Source organism: Cololabis saira, chromosome 1 (assembly GCF_033807715.1).
Source record: "Cololabis saira isolate AMF1-May2022 chromosome 1, fColSai1.1, whole genome shotgun sequence".
Taxonomy (NCBI): Eukaryota; Metazoa; Chordata; class Actinopteri; order Beloniformes; family Belonidae; genus Cololabis; species Cololabis saira.
The window spans coordinates 19,260,106-19,277,280 of NC_084587.1; the positions used below are offsets into that span (position 1 = coordinate 19,260,106).

Genomic DNA, 17,175 nt, shown 5'->3' on the forward strand with positions numbered 1-17,175 from the left:
CCTTTGTGCGATTTCCTGCAGACTTCCACTACAGGCTAAAGGAAGGAAGGGAATCCAGGGAGGGGAGACACAGCAATTCCATGGTCCATGTCTGGGGAATACCTTAGAAACCAGGAAAGGGAAAGAAAGAATGAAAGAATGAAATAAAGGAAGAAAGGAATAAAGAAAGAAAGAAATGATGAAAGAAACAAACAAAGAAACAAACAAAGAAACAAAGAAAGAAAAAGATGCAAGTAAAGAATCTTGAGTTAAAGTGCAACAAACAAAGTTGGTCAATAGTTGTCTCATTTCCTTCCACAGGAAAAAGAGGGCCGGGGCATAATGAGATAACTACTCCCACTATCCAAAACAGTGTTCTACTAAGACAAATCACTCCCCTGGAGTTGGATTTTATCTGTTGGCAGCAGATTTCAGTTTACTCCTGACATAAGGTATGTGTTTATCCATCTTTTAAACATTTGTTTTTAAGTTTTTCAGCCTATGCACACTCTTTCTTATTCATAGGAAAAGGTAAGTAAAATAAATAAGATTCATTACTTCTCAAAACCACAAAAACTAATTTCCAAAAAAAGGAAAAGGCTTTGTTGCAAATTAGAGGACTATTTTAAACTATTTTACTAGTTTGCTGTGTTCGCAGTGTATTTCAAAGATTACAGCTGTATCGTCCTGTACATGCTGTAACATGCTGTATCATGCAACTTGTGGTTCTGGTCTGTGTAACATCACTCAGCTTCTCAAAACAACATTTTCTTCTTTCCTACAGCAGTGAGCAGAAGAAAAAACAAGAGCTCTTAAAAATGTTTGAAAGCGGAAAGCTGCTTCTCGCTACGATCATTTTCACAGCTCTCTACACCACTGTAAGTATTATTTTTCATACAAATTATCCATCAAACCATGTTAATTGAGGAAAATATTGAATCTAATAAATAACCTACACTTAATTAAACTGCAGGTGACCATGGGAGCAGTGAAACTGCTGGAGACAGCTCCGGGTACAGAGGTTGAAGTGCAAACAGGATGCCGTGAGCAAGCCATGGAGAAGTTGGTTCATTCTGGGCTGTTAGAACAAGAGCTCAACAAGAGTGAGGGATTCCAGAAAGCATGGCAGAAAGGCCTTAAGTGTTCAGCAATGATTAAAGGAGGAACCAAGAACCACACTGCTGCACTTTCAGCCTTCCACAATGCAGATAGCGTTTTCAAAGAGATGTTAAACAATGAAGTGGAGGCGATGGGGGTTAATGTTTCCCTCTATGAAGACCATTTTCATTACAAGTCGCTTTATTTCCTGCTCATGGACTCGTTTACGCTGCTGAAGCCAAAGGAATGTAAGCGTGCATTTCTCCTCCAAGATAAACTCGAGTTACCAAAAGTGGGCTCGACAGTGAGATTTCCAAGTTTCGTCACAGCTGATGTAGACCACAAAAACCTGGAAGAACCTAGTGATGGAGGCTTCATCCTAGACATCACCTCTTGCTTCTATGCCAGCTTGGGGAAAAACATTTGTGAGGACAACATTGGTGAAGTGCTTTTATCTCCCAGTGAATATTTCACTGTGGAGAACATAACTATAAATAAGGATGAAGACTATAAGTACACCGAAGTTACTTTGAAACACTCCTCTTTGAACAGCAACCACGACTGTTTCATGTTTTCAAGGTAAGACTCACTTTTTTTAAGACAGAAAATACATATTTGTCTTATGTCATTCTTCGTATTTTTTTAAAATCCACAACTATACAATTTGTAACTTATGTTGTTTATCTTATCTCTCTTTGGGATTGTCAAAGTTTACAGAATTAAATGCGCTACATGTAAAATATATTAAATAGGTACAAAGACTGTTAATGTAGCCCACTGATTCCATGTGTACATACAATAAGTATCTCTAAAAGAAAACCTTACGGCTTTATTACAGCCTTAATAATCAAATACAGTAGATTCAACAAGGACATTCTTTACTCCAATATGTCGTATTTTCATGAAAACTATCCAGAAAAGATTGGTTTTCACTTAAAAATGTGAAGCCCTTTTCTTGTAAGCTGAAAATGTGAACTTTTTTAGGGGGTCAGAACAGGAATTTGGAAAGTTTGTAGTTTTTATCAGACCAAGCTGACAAAGCGTAAACATCAGCAAAAGCTGTCTCAAGTGTTGCTGACCCCTCAGAAGTCTCTGACATCCTCTTTCTCTGTCTTAAAATACAAAAAAGGAAGAAAAAAAGGGAGAAAATGTGTATGTTTTCCATGTAGTAAACACATTTTTCAGCACTTCTAAGACAATGTAACATGGACATTGATCTCTGACCTCACTTTTGTTTTTCCATCTCCACAGGTCTGCAGCTGTCCTCTCCACCCAGGCTCTTCCTCCTCTGCTCATGGTGTCATGGCTTTTTTCAATATCTCTTTAACAAAAACAGCTGCAGTGTCAGACTTCCCTGAGTGTTTCTACAATAGACAAAAACACAGTTTGATTGCTCTGGATTCAGCTGAGTTACATATAAATATATATGTCTATCTATTTGTCTATCTATCTGTCCATCCATCCATCCACCCATCCATTCATTCATCCATCCATCCATCCATCCATCCATCCATCCATCCATCCATCCATCCATCCATCCATCCATCCATCCATCCATCCATCCATCCATCCATCCATCCATCCATCCATCCATCCATCCATCCCCAGCAGCAAACATTCTCTAATGTTCTATGCAGTATAGTATATAACTATAATACCATATTCTTCTTGCGTTTTTGTTTCAAACTATCAATTAACATTCAATATCTAACAAGGATTCAAGCTAATAAAGGTGTTACAGGGATTAAACTGATTTCATTTGATAGAATGCTGATTAAAAGATCAGTGGGAGGCGGGTGGGGTCTTATGTGCAGCTCTGAGTTTGTTTGGTTTTATCTTTCTCTGAGCGTTGCTCAGTTTAACCGTGGGGTAAATTTGCTTTGTCCACTTCTGTCAGCTATCTTGAATGTTTTCCACTTGTGAATAATCCCTCTCAACACATAACATTAACTGCAAACTATTTGTAAATAATAAGCCTTCCCAGCTGGATGTGCAGCAACAATTACAGCTGTAAGACCATTGCTTTTGTCTTTTCCTTGTTGCATCGGGTTAACAAACACCTGAAGGCTTCAAACCAGCAAATTGCCAAAACGTCTGCTTTAATGCTGGTCCGCTACCTGTGGATGATCGTTTCACCAAGGGCTGATGATCAGCAGTACCTGGTTTTTACCTCTTAAATTGTATGGAAGCTGTAAGGGGGTACTTAGCATTGGCCACATGATTTTTTTTGTTTTTTTGTTTCATTTTCAACAACAGCAGGGTGAAAAAGGTTGTTCTGCTGTTTTGTTTGAGACTGTATTGGCTTAATGTTAAGACCTACTATGTATAGTTGATATGAGTTTACACACACGCACGCACACACACATGCACGCACTAGATTCAAAAAGAGTGTATTCAATTCTGCATACAAATATGTGACAAATAAACTTCAGCCCTGTGGGGTTTTAAGGTGTTGCTCATTGTGCAAGTTACTGCATGCAAGTTACCACATGGTTTGGAATTTGAATTGGAATTAATGATCCGACTCAGTAACACATTTTATTTTCAACAATCACTTCTTTATTGTTAGTCTTCAAAAAACCAGCAAGACCTCTAAGATATGTTAGTACATAACGTAACACATTACATTTCTGATGCTTTACAGTGATAGCTGGAATCTGATTTAGTGCTTCTTATCATGCAACTGAAATAAACATCGAACATCACACACACACACACACACACACACACACACACACACACACACACACACACACACACACACACACACACACACACACACACACACACACACACACACACAGACGTTATGAGCTGGCCAGGATGTCTATGTGCATTTGAATCTGCACCAAATCATAACAGGTACAGTTACAAGTAGTAACCAAGTAAACAGAATAATCCACTATACTGCAATAACTGGCATAGTCAGAAAAGCTGATGTTTTAAAGATGCATCCTCCAACTAACAAGATTTACATCAGAGAGCACTTCTGAATGAGAAACTGTCATTAAAAACAGGTAGTAGTCAACTCACATCCTTTTGAAATCAGAAACAATATAATACTTGTAAGAGCATTAATATTGAAGGAATAACATTCAAGCTACTTTAGTGAGAAGTGAGAGTGTCCTATGTGCACTATATCTATCATAAGCACATTAGAGCACATGATTAAATAATAAAAATCAAAAAGCAATTTTAAATATTTGGTCTCCATTACTGTAAAAATTATTCTTATTTTCTGTGGCAACATCTAGTCTGCGCTGCTAGCGATCCCAATTACTGAATAAGTCTGGTTCCTCTGAGTGTGTTTTGTGCATTTGTGCTCTCAAGTACCTTCATAGAGATGGACATCTAACGTAAATAAATGAGTAAATACAAAAAATGAAAAATAGACACAAATATCTTCCCAGAGATAGAAATATTAAATTCCTACACATATTTAAAGTACTTTGGCTCAAATCCTGAACACAAATGTTCATCTTAACCATCCCAAATGTCAAAATGACATTTCACATAACTCATTGTGATCAGAATATTGGATAAATATCAACCAACCACATGGACATTTTTACCCCTGCCTGGAATAACATTTTGCAAACTTAAAACTAGTATTTAATGTTTTGTTTTTGTTTACACAAATAAACCCACTTTGAATAATAAAATGATTTGTTTTGTGTTCTTTATTTAGCAAACTACCGGACCACATTTTACTGATGGTTCAGTTCTACCGCTTTACTGTAATTTCACCACTGCTGATATTTCATACCCATGTTGGGGCCCGGTGACTTTCTGGTAACTTCTACAATGTCACATGGAAACATATTTCTGTGATTTTTCAAGCAGCTTTATGTAGATTTTGACCAAAATCATAATCCAGAAAGACAGTACCTCTCTCTCTTTCGTTCACTTTCATTTTTTAGACTGTGTAAACACTGAAATTGCCTCCGACAACTAACTTAATCTTGTTGTCTGGTCCACTACATCCGGTCATGTGAAAGCACCAAACAACTTCCTCCTTTTTTCAACATTTTCTCTTTTGGCTGATTTAAATCTCACATTTATCCCTTTGCTTTTCTGCTCCCCCCCCCCCACTTCTTGAGAAAGTATGCTTCACAATCTGAAAACCCCCGCAAAGTAGTGTAAGATCGACTTAAATTTAGTCGTTTTAGCAAGTAACCACAGCTTTCATAGTTAATTTATCTTTTATCAAACCAGTTTACAAAGAAAAAACAACATAACAGCGATCTATTTTCAGAGCAGTTAAGTGGACTGTGTCTGGTGGAGTCTAACTATCATTATTATCCTGCTCGGGTTTTGGTTTTGACTTGTTTCCGCGAGAACAGATGCTCTTGCTTTTGCTCACGATGCTGGTGTCAACTCGAGAGAGGGTGCACATGCTGCTCTGGCGACACGGTCGAAGTCTCGCGTTCCGGAGCTCGAGCTCATCGTAACTCGACATCCGGACAAATGGACACCAGCGGAAAACCTGCTTGAAACCAGCCCGGAACCTGCGGCCAAGACAAAGGCTGCCTTGTGAGTCTGCCGTTGTGACGAGAGTTAACGCGTAGGTTTTGGGTGATCAGTGCTCACCTGTTGTTGAGGCAGCAGTAGATGATGGGATTGTACATGGTGGAGCTCATCGCCAGCCACATCACAGAGAGGTAAACCTGCTGGATGTACTTCCACTTGCTCAGATGCTTGGTGAGAACTGTCGCAATGAAGTAGACATGGTACGGCAGCCAGCAGAGAGCGAAGGTCGACACTACAATGATCATCATCTTCACAACCTGCAGAAGGAAGCAGAGAGAACTGAGGAGCCATAACAGCTGGATTCTTAACGTTAACTCTTATCCTTAGCGTAATCGTAACCTTACGATAAAGCTGAGTCTTAGCCCTTTAGTTGTAGTAGCAAACACAGTTTGGTTCCCACTTTCACAGGAGGTCCCCACGGGTGTATGTAAGGTGTACTAGTCTTAGCAGTGGGTTCAGCCTTTTCAGAGCAACCTCAGATTCAGGAGGATATATGCTTTTTTCTTGGTCATGAAAGATTGGACCAGCTCCTCACCCTCACAAGGATAATAGAGTGTGGCGGGGAGTTTGCCAGACCTGCCAAAATGGGTTGTGCCCATGGCAAAGAGTTATGACAGTGCCCTTTGTGTTGTCTGGTAGAAGTTAATTCAAGAGTGTGGTGTATCAGGCTCGTTGCTAAGGACCAATCAGTTCCTTTACTACGATGGTGAGAGCTCAGTTTGCATTGCTGGCAGCAAGTCAGACTCATCTTTGTACTGAATTGAGTACTGAACTTTCAGAATCAGTGAGAGTCATTTTTATTAATAATATAAATTATTATTATTATTATTTATTATTAATAAATTAGTAAAAGCAGAAGTGCTTCCAGCAGTGCAGGCAGAATGATAAAAATGTATTAAAAATATTAAAATGTATGTGAATTGATCATTTTAACAGCGGCTGGTATAAAAGAAAATTTACACCTATTGCTATTGGCCTTGGGAAGCCTATAGCACCGCCCAGAAGGGAGAAGGACAAACTCTTCTGACAGAGGTTGATCAGGACTGGCCAAGATATCTTGTGCCTTATTCAGGACTCGACCTTCGTAAATGTCAGCAGAGACCACCAGCAGGCACCAGGCCTGCTGAAGTGGAGGAGTTTAAGTGTTTTCTAGGTTCTTGTTCATGAGTGGGAGTAGAACAGGATGGGAGACTGACAGCCAGACAGATTGTCTGTATCCGCACTGACTCTGTACCATTCTCCATCCGTCTTCCTCTGGTCTCCAGATAAAAAAGAAGCTATGAGGATACATTTCTCACTCTGAGTGGAGATAAAGGAGAAGAAACCTTGTTTTTAATGTTTTTATAATCAGTGAGGAAGTCATTCAGTGTTTTTACTTTTTTTTTTGTGACACCCAAAAGATAAATGAAAAAAAAAAAAAAAAATCATATCAGCTCTTTGGCACAGATGATGGTTTGACTATTTCATCTGGTTCTCTTCTTTCCCCTTTGCACTCACTCTGGAAGAGAATAACTCCACTGCTCCAGAGTTTGATCATTATGCTGCATAAAAAATTAAAATCTTTTTTTAACAACCTCATTGAAAAGTGTCTTTCTTAAGGTCACACGACTCTTAAGTCCCATTACCTTGAGTTTTCTTTGGGCATTACTAAAATTCCAAACCCTTGTCCCTGTACAGTACATCTGGGTACGCAAGGAACCTTGTTCCAACCATGCTATAAACCAAGAACTGTATTGTCCTTAAGCACAGAACAGAGCCCTTATCAAAGAAACTAGCATTGTAGTTTGTTTGGAACTAGTTTGCAAATTTGATATAATAACCACTGCCGCCGAAATAAGTCTGACGATGTTCCAACTATTAATACAGGGAACACTGACATTACGGGAGGGTCATAAGCTGTCAAGCTTATCTGTTCTATGTATTTTAGCTCTGTTTGCTTTCATTTCCAGTTTCTGCACTTAACCAGTTAGTAGTGTATAGTAAGTCCTGTGTAAACAGCAGAATATCCAATACTACTGACGCAGGACCAGAAAGCCGATTGTTGGTCTTAGCAACCCATCCTGTCTAAGTGGGACCTGCTGCCCACATCTGTCTAAAAAGAGATAAAGGTACAATATGGTGGCGGCCATTATTAGCTATTTGGTTTTTACAGCATGAGCTACCAACACATCAATAAATCATCAATAATTCAAGTTTATTCTGGTGCTACCAGTTGCATACAGGTTCATGCAGGAGTTACAGTAGGAATCCAAGTCTTACTGAAAATTGCTTTCTGTTTCAAAGTGAATTTGGTTAAAATATTCCAGTACACAACTAGTTTATAATTTGGAAAGAACAAAGCAGGCCAGCGCCATCTGCTGGTGGGGAGAGAGGTGTATGTTGTGTATGATAGTATGTTAATAGGTCTTAACAGATCCCCATTTAGAGAAGAGGAAAAAGGTGCAGAGCCATTCCCAAGCCATTTTAAAACCATGAGGGGGTTATTATTATTATTAATAATAATAACACTAATAATAATAATAATAATAATAATAATAATAATAATAATAATAATAATAATAAGCTTCTTTAAGATGCGCTCTTTATTATCATAAAGATACTAACCTGTTACACATTCAACTCTACAACAGGCTGTGTTGTGCTTGCAACTTGCTTTGGAAGAATTTTAACTCAGTGGATTTTAAAGGGGTCAAGAAACGTCTCTTCAATCAAAAAAGGTGTTTCCATGAGAATTACTATTTATAAATATCCCTATGAAGCACCATTATATTTTAAATGTAAATAGCCCAAGCATCAGACTTTGTGTTGACCAGTTTCTTTCATTCTCATCAAATTTTTCCACTTGAGACCAAGCCAACTGTGAGACCAAGAAAAGGTCAACAATGACGCACCAGTCCCAGCAGGTATTGTGTTGAACAGATGTGAGAGCACGGAAAAACGCACAATGCAGACCTGCAGGTGGTCAAAAAAAAAGCAGTTTATCAAAAGATGCAAACCTACAACCCAGAACTGAGTTTGGTTGCTTCATATCTCGACTGCTTCACTGCAAGGTTTTGATTTCCTTCTCAAAGATATACTATGAAACATTTAAATTTTTTGTTCTTTATTGCTCACTTTCTTACCCTCAGGATGTGAAATAAACATAAAAAAGTTTTTATTACGATAATTGTGACTGGATCATAGAAGAAAAAGGATGATAATTGTGTTTGTAACACAGGATATTTCATCCTAAACATTCGGTCCCAATGAACAACAGAAGTACGTGACCCTTGTGCAGTCTGATATTGTGCCTACCGAATAATCTCACATGTTACCCTGCAGTGTTTGAGATGTTTATCAATAAACGGCAGTCTCTGGCAGTAATCCCAGACCTGCCATGATTGATGCTCGTCATCCCAGCTGGGATGTCGCTAATCCCTGTTCAGCTCCCGGAGAAGCCGCTGCAAAGCATGTCGTGCAGTCTGGCTGATGATGCCAAACTAAATTTAATCAAGTGTCTACAAGTTGTATTTGCAGAGGTGTATGAAGGTGCATGACACCACATTATGTATAGTTGCTCCTAGAGGTGGCTATCAGTATATAAAGTAAGAATTTCATTCACGACACTGACATTTGCTGACTCCTCACAGTCATGGCATTTTAGACTGCTGTTAATTTACTGCAATTAATTGATGAACTGCAGGAATGTTGCAGAGTGGTGGTATCTAAGATTAGAAAAGAGGTTCCAATTTGTGAGCAGCAGTAAGGCTTCATCCCAGAAAAAGCAATGAAGATTAGCTGTTATCTTTGAGAATAATGATAAGGAGGTAGCCTACGGGGGTGGTCCAAAAGAGTTGCACTGAGTTATGGCAGATTTAGAGAATGTGGATGACAAAGAGACAAGAAAGGATTTGTTTTCAATTAGACTATTGATTTAACCATTTCAATTATCCCATTGGATTCATTACACCATGTAATGAATCCATAGGCGCAGGCAGTTGGCTATCACCCACTGACAGCTTTCAATATTTTGTTTGGCATGTAACTTTAGGTGTCATAATTCAATTAACACTAAATTACAAGGTCTTAAATTGCTAAAAATATAGTGTTTTCTGTATTTTTTAACAACTGTCTGCATACAGTATATATTAATGGATAGTATTGTTTTTTTTTTCAATGCTGTCTAGATTTGATTTCCAAATGTGCTTTATCTCATTTAATGATATGTAATAGCAGCTTTTCTGCAAAAGTTACCCAAGAACAACTATGTTGAAGATATGCTTCATATATATTCTATATCTATATCTATCCAACTTAATTTTTTCAGACAAAACTTTAGTCATATGTACAATAATTTGGCCTGTGCAGGCCTGTTTTTTCAAAGAAACACAAAGAAATCTATAGAATCACAGTCAAAATAGTGTAAATTAATAGTTACCTTCCTTTTAGCTCGGAGCTGTCCATGGTAGCTATCAGACGAGTCTCCAGGGATCTCACTTGCCCACAGCGACACCCCCACTATAGTGTATGTTATAGCCATCACTACTAAAGGCAGAAGATATACCAGGACTGTTACAATGATGTGATACCTGCACAAATAAAGAAACACATCATCAGGCAGTTTCAAAGGATGCAGTAATACAGAACCAGCTCCAAAGACAGATGCCATCAGACGACAGAAACACAAATGAAATTCAGAAATAGTCAATGGAGTTCAAGAATGATAGTGCTTGGTAACATGGTTTCTCTCCGTGTGTCCTCACATGAAGGAATCATTGGTCATACGGGGCCAGGCCACGTAGCAAAAGGTCCGGCCCCGTAATGTTATGGTGGTGGAGAAGTAGCAAAGAGGGAAGGCCAAAACCACGGCAAGGCTCCAGATACAGAAGATGACTCCCATAGTGGCTTTCCCAGACAGACGAGGCTTCAGTGGGTGAATAATCGCCATATATCTGCAACAAGAGTGAACAGAAAATGAATGAAAGTAAAATCCTCAAAAGTAGAGTTTCTGCATCTTAATTACACAGAAATATGGAAAAACATTACAATGGGCTTTTTGGCTTTTAGGGGAACTGTAGTAAACACCTGTGTTTCCGGTTCTTTGGGGTTGAGAACCCTATGGTTGTGATCATGCATTTATTTATTTCCTATCAAAAGTATGTTCCCTGATTTAAAAAACAAACAAGAACCCTGTCTTTTCTATGCTTATTGGTCTGCATCAAGCAAACAAAACAAAGGAAATCCTTGAAGGCTCAAAATTTCAGTTTAGAACTTTCATACACATTATTAAACACATTATTAAAACCTGGAATGATGGTGGGGAACCATTATCTTTAAGGAAGAAATGTGGTTAGAGAAAAATATTGAATGATAATGCTCAGAGATCACTTGAAAGGTTGGTGAAATGTGATCCAAGAAAATCAATAATAGAACCCAAGGCAGCATTCAAAAGTGAGAGTCAGAGCATTTCAATACACACAGTCCAAAGAAAATTCAAGGTCACTTGTGTGACCTTTTTAATTAGGTTGTTAAAAAAAGGCTTTCATTTGCTATGGAGCATAATGATCAAACTCTGGAGCAGTGGAGTTCCTCTCTTCCAGAGTGATGAGTGCAACGGGGAAAGAAGAGCACCAGATGAAATAGTTCAACCATCATCTGTGCCAAAGAGTTGATAAGATTTTTTTTTTCATTTATCTTTTCTGTGTCACTCCACCTCCAAAGGCTCCCTCACATTTGAAAGGACTCAATAACTGTTCTTGCTGCAAAAAAGTAAAAACACTGAAATACTACAGGCTCTTACCTCACTGATTATAAAACCATTCAAAAGGATGGCGAAGAAAGTGCTTTCAGGCAGATTTGATGCTCTTCCCCTCTAGAGGGGATGTGGATGATAACATTTATTTTTAAAAATATAACTTTACATTCACGGAGGGCTAAGTCATCAGTGTGGCTTGTTTTTACCGACTTTTCTTCAACTTTTATTTGTATTGAGCATCATATTTTAATACAGAGAGTGAACTTTGATCATGGTCTTTTATGTTGGCTTGTGGACTTTTTTTTGTTTATCTAAAAGATTGTAGAAGGTCAGTGGTGTTTTATTGAATGTTCTTCATCTACCAGGTCACCCCAGGGCTATGTCACTATTTTTTACTCATTTTATATACAAATTCTTGTTGGAGCCAACATGCAGGGAATCACATGATCCAGTTAATGACCACTATCATCTGTAGTGAGCCATGACAGTCCTGACTGGTCCTGTGGTGGCAGACTTTTTAGAATGTCCAGTTTTTAATTACTTTGTGCTACATCCTTCGGAGCACAGATATAAAGAGTGCTGAGGTACTGGAGCAACAGACTGAAGAACTCATTTGTCCCTGTTGCTCCCGGCTCCTTAAATATCTCAAAGAATTGTTCTTTTTTTTTAAATTTTGTATTATTGTCTTGTCTGCTCTGTTGCTTTGTGATCAATGCTTGTTGTTTCACTGCTATAGCTGTAAAACATATTGCCACCCTGGAGATTATAAAGACTCTTGATTCTTTAACAAAGAAGAGAGAGAAATCAACTGAGTACTTGAATACAGGGAAATAACAGTTTTTTCATAGGGAGATTTATTGATTTTATTTTTTATTTTTTTTCCTGCATTGATTTAAAATGTGAACAAGTGATTCAGCGAGCATAAGAAATCATTTTAACTCACATATTTGTCCAAAACAAAGTACAGATCAATGCCACTGCAACTGTGTGTTATAATCTAAGACCACCAAGATTTCATGATTTAAAAATCATATATATGGGCTGATTTAATGTGGTTTAATGAATTAACACCCATAAAACTTGTGATACATACCACTGATTTTGGTCATATTGCTTGTGATGTGTTCATGGTCATCTAGACTATATATCACAAGAGAGTAATTATTATAATTTCATATTATGGGCTGATTTAATGAGGTTTAATGAATTCAACACCCATAAAACTTGTGATACATAACACCGATTGTTTTCATTAAACCTCATTAAATCAGCCCATAATATGATTTTATAATAATTACTCTCTTGTGATATATAGTCTAGATGACCATGAACACATCACCAGCAATATGACCAAAATCAGTGGTATGTATCACAAGTTTTATGGGTGTTGAATTCATAATATCCAATATCCAATATCAAACCAATTCAATCGCGGTGTCAAGAAAGTAGAAACTGAACTAAACGCCTGTCAATCAAATGAGAGTGGAACAAATTAGGATAAAGCTGTACTGAATCTCGTGCAATAACATCGTTTGATACCTACCTGTCTATGGCTATCGCTGTCATAGAGTAGATGCTGGCAAACACAGCGGTCACAGGGAAGAAGTTGTGAAACTTGCAGTACACTTCTCCAAAGTACCACTCTCCGTGAGCCGCGTAGATGAAGTTGATGAGCGTGTTGAACGCCGCCATCGCAACATCCGAGAAAGCCAGGTTCAGTAGGAAATAGTTGGTGACAGTCCTCATCCGCTTGTGCGCAAGGATGATCCAAATCACGATTAAGTTTCCAAAAACGGCCACTGCCAGCACCGTGATGTACGCCACGGACCAGAGGGCGATGCGCCAGGCTGGCTGCACGAACTGGTTGGCCAGACCTGTGGTCGTGTTGGATCCATCCCGTTCAGAGGCCATGCTGAGTGTCCTGGCCGGGTTGTGGTTCTGGTTTCAGTGCGCAGCCAGCCTGCAGACACAGACAGGAGCGCTCCTGACGCGCCAGAGAGGTACAGTGGAGTGACCGTGACGCGTAAAACCTGATTTATGGTCCCGCGTTAAATCGACGCAGAGCCTACGCCGTAGGGCAGTGGTTCCCAACCATGGGTGTAGATCCCGGGGGGGACGGGGGGGACATGTCCCCCCCAATTTCTGAAAAACATGAATTGTCCCCCCCAATAAAAATACCTTAAATTATTCAAAATTGTTGTTATTTTCAGAGTTAAAGGTTGAATATGTAGAATGTATTTATTAAAAATATATTTCTAAAAAAATAATACATCCACGGTGCGTTTTGAGGTGTACAGAATGAAAGTATTGCTACTCCATAAATCTTTTTTTTTTAGTCTGAATTAATATTTTTAAAATTTTTGACAGGCTCGACAATGACTTTTTGTCAACGTTCTGTTTACATTCATACCTGCCCGTAGCCAACATGTGGCTCACTTCTCCGCTGTTTTCCTGCCTCCTCCCGGTCGTATGCGTCTGTTTTCAACGAAGCCTTTTCAATAATCAATTGGTGGATCAATGGACCAATTTATGGCATGGTATGAGTTGCATATTGGCAAAAAAATTTAAATTAAAATCACGTTGGTGTCCCCCCCAATCCTGACATCAGATCTGCACCCCTGTTCCCAACCTTTTTTCCTTGGAGCCCCCCCTACTTGTGTCTAAGACCAGCCGGGCCCCCCGACCCGTAAGTACTGGCACCAAAAGAGTAAAGTGATTTGTTACAAATCTTTAATTGAAAAAATTTACATTAATTATGTTTTTGTGATACATTTCTCTTTGGTTTACCCTGTATACATATGACTTTGTCTTTCTCACCTTCATTTTGTGTCACCAATGTATGAAATACGCACAGAAAATAATTGCAAGGACATAAAATAATTTCTGAAAAATGTCTCTTTTAATATGAGCGCAAACATTTTTAACATTTTTCCTTTGACAACCTGTTGGAGTAGTAGTATGACTAAATGTTGAATAATGATATAATAATAAGTTAGGATAGGATAGGATAGGATAGGATTCAACTTTAATAATCCCCAAAGGGGAAACTTCAGTAGTGTTATTAAGTTTTTATCCTGCTAAATAACTTAGAAATATATTTTGGTCATTTTAAAATACTACGTGGGTTTATACAGACTTGGATTACAGTATCCAATTAGGTGTGTTATTATTTTTTATTTATTAAACATGCAAATATAATTTTTACAACTGCATATTCTCAAAGCAGACAAAGTTTCGCGCCCCCCCCAGAGATCTCTGGTGCTCCCCCGGGGGGGGCCCGGACCCCAGGTTGGGAGACACTGCCGTAGTGTACGGCGTAGCCGACGTGCATCGTACGGTGCGCGTCGCCGCGTACCCTACGCCGTAGGCTCTGCGTTGGTGTAACGCGGAACCATAAATCAGCCTTAAGGAGAGGAGGTTTCTGCAGGACACGAGGGGCGTTTGCAGGGGCTGTCAGAAAAAGACCACGGTATTCAGGTCAAGTGGGATCAGGCTCTTTCTTCACATGGTCATGGAAGGCTGGTAAAAATTAAAGGGGACCTATTATGGCATCTAATATATATTTTAAACAGGCCTTGAATGTCTTAAAAACAAGCTTTTGATTGTTTTTGCTAAATACATTAGAAATTCAGCCTCTGAGCCATGTCTTTATCTTCCCATTCTCTAACCTCATTATCTATGCGGGATTCTGAGTGGGTGGGGAGGCTATGATAATGAGGCTCTGTGCTGATTGGCTGCCTGAATGACGGGATACACTGGTACGAAAAAATGGCGGAAGCTCCGGCCGGCGGAGTTACAACGTGTCCTAACTGCATGCGATGCGAGCGAGCGTCAGCGACAAAATCAATTCCATTGTTTTATTTTCTATTGGACTGTCCTAACTGACCGCGAGCGACGCAGCGCTGCGCAGCGAGACGCGGCGCATCGAGACGCGGCGCATCGTTTTGAGCTGAACATTTGTCGGACGCCCTGCTTTTATTTTCTTCCTGTCACTTGCGTTGAAAGCCGGTTGAAAGCGCTGTAGGAAACGGTCATGGATGAGGAATGGCTGATCCAGTTAGTTGAAATGAGAAGTTATCTCTATGATTCCTCCTCATTTCACTACAAAAACCTCCATAAAGTGGCAGCTGGCTGGAAGGAGATGGACAGAGAGCATCCTATGTCACGCAGTGCGACGTGATAGTCGGACGCTCTCATGCAGTTAGGACACGGTGTTTGGTTGTGGGCGTGGTTTGCATTTTGGTTACGTAACGAAAATCAGCAGAATCTGAACGGCTCGTAGAAGCGACATCACACTGGACGGCTCATCCGGGCGGCTGTACAGACCCTGCAGAATTTGGTTGCTTTCCTCCTTCTCTGAGTTGGCAGGCTGAGGGGAGACCACTTTATATATGTTAAAGCAAAATGCAAAATGAAATATTGTGGATGCAAAGGTTTAAAATAAGTCTTAACACCCTAATTTTAAATATCTTGACAAAACCCGCACATATAATCTTGTAATTTGAAAAAATTATCATAAAATGCATCGTGATCATTTTTGTCTCTCTATTTTTTACTCACATGTCCAGAAAATCCAGACAATCAGACCTGTGGTTACTTGCTAAATATAGTCCTTGATTTTGGAGGGATAAAACCATTGTTCTCTCATTAGGCGTCCAACACTTTAGAGATCGGCCTCGGTGTGATACAGTTAATCCCTAATAGCTTTACAATCAAAACCAAAGCTCAGATATCAGGGCTTTATGGATGTTTGCACATTATGTAAGTGTAATCTCACTGTAAGGTCCTTTAGGTGAGGGAAGGTCAATTTTAAAAGGTTCATGGAATTTTGGTGCCACATCACAGACTCCTTTTTATTATTATTATTTCAAATCAAACATGCATGTGTGGTCTGTCTTTGGGCTGTATTGCGGCATAACTTCAGATTAAAATGGTTTCTATGTGGGTTGATAATCCATTGTGACGTGCAACATCAGTATGCTGTACAAGTTCAAGTACCTTTTTGTTGCATCTTAAACATATTATGTTTTAGGTCAACAGAATAATGAATATTGAAAATACATATATATATATATATATGAATAAAAATAATTTATTTTCATGGTTTCTAATACTATTTTCTAGCTCAGCACTCCAGTTAACTAAGAATTTGACCGTATTAGCAAGATTCTTAATTTCAGAGTTTCAGAAATCCTAGTTGAGTTTTTTTTTTATTTTTTTTTTAAGAACGATACATTTCAGGTTTATAATTAATATCAGCATGTAATACATATTGAACTGCCTAACTGGCCACCAGGTGGACTGGCCAAAGATCAGGAGGTTCCTACCTCAGATTGTTTGTTAAAAAAAAACATTCCTATTGAAGTTTCTCATTGAAGATACAAATATTCATAAAGAGATGTAAAATTAATCAGGCACTCGCAAATTGGCTAGAAATGACAAGAAATAATGTTAAACATTGGAACAGGGGAACAAAAAAGAGGTGTTAAATGCTAACATGGAGACAAAAATGTCAGCAAAAATTTGAATAAATTGAAGGCATTGTTTGGGGTTTTATTTTTAAAAAGATAGAGAAAGAAATATAAAAAAGGGTCATGTAATGACCATTTTAGTCACACAGATGTGAAGCTTCAACAAGCAGGGCGCTTGTTGGTATCAGTGATACCTCTCCTGAAGAGTCAGGCGGATGTTGGAGAGTGATGGATGTAATCCAGAAAACAAGACGAGAAGGAGAAAACAGGTCTTTACAGGAGACAGAGGAAATACAAACTAAACAACAACAAAAACAAGCTGGCAGGAAACTGAGCAGTAACTACTAAAAATATTCAGATTCA

The 17,175-nt window shown here is 38.8% G+C and overlaps 2 protein-coding genes across 2 annotated transcripts; one reads left to right on the plus strand and one right to left on the minus strand.

Annotated features, from left to right (window-relative positions):
* Nucleotides 1-488: 488 nt before the first annotated feature.
* si:ch211-145b13.6 (ecto-ADP-ribosyltransferase 4) lies at nucleotides 489-4,719 on the plus strand. Its single transcript, XM_061717072.1, has 4 exons — nucleotides 489-510; nucleotides 764-857; nucleotides 953-1,656; nucleotides 2,329-4,719. The coding sequence occupies exons 2-4, from the start codon at nucleotides 798-800 to the stop codon at nucleotides 2,402-2,404; spliced, it is 840 nt and encodes a 279-aa protein (XP_061573056.1). The 5' UTR covers nucleotides 489-510; nucleotides 764-797; the 3' UTR covers nucleotides 2,405-4,719.
* On the minus strand, nucleotides 3,786-13,278 carry tacr3l (tachykinin receptor 3-like). Its single transcript, XM_061717060.1, has 5 exons — nucleotides 12,885-13,278; nucleotides 10,350-10,538; nucleotides 10,025-10,175; nucleotides 5,668-5,864; nucleotides 3,786-5,585 (listed from the first exon to the last, which is right to left on the minus strand). The coding sequence occupies exons 1-5, from the start codon at nucleotides 13,250-13,252 to the stop codon at nucleotides 5,363-5,365; spliced, it is 1,128 nt and encodes a 375-aa protein (XP_061573044.1). The 5' UTR covers nucleotides 13,253-13,278; the 3' UTR covers nucleotides 3,786-5,362.
* Nucleotides 13,279-17,175: the final 3,897 nt, after the last annotated feature.

Excerpts from the sequence above, each read along its gene's own strand:
- si:ch211-145b13.6 (XM_061717072.1), top strand. The coding sequence starts at position 798 with ATGTTTGAAAGCGGAAAGCTGCTTCTCGCTACGATCATTTTCACAGCT. Across the intron at positions 858-952 it reads TCACAGCTCTCTACACCACT|GTGACCATGGGAGCAGTGAA; the intron begins GTAAGTATTATT and ends ATTAAACTGCAG. Across the intron at positions 1,657-2,328 it reads GACTGTTTCATGTTTTCAAG|GTCTGCAGCTGTCCTCTCCA; the intron begins GTAAGACTCACT and ends CCATCTCCACAG.
- tacr3l (XM_061717060.1), bottom strand. The coding sequence starts at position 13,252 with ATGGCCTCTGAACGGGATGGATCCAACACGACCACAGGTCTGGCCAAC. Across the intron at positions 10,539-12,884 it reads ACAGCGATAGCCATAGACAG|ATATATGGCGATTATTCACC; the intron begins GTAGGTATCAAA and ends CTCTTGTTGCAG. Across the intron at positions 5,586-5,667 it reads TACTGCTGCCTCAACAACAG|GTTCCGGGCTGGTTTCAAGC; the intron begins GTGAGCACTGAT and ends TCTTGGCCGCAG.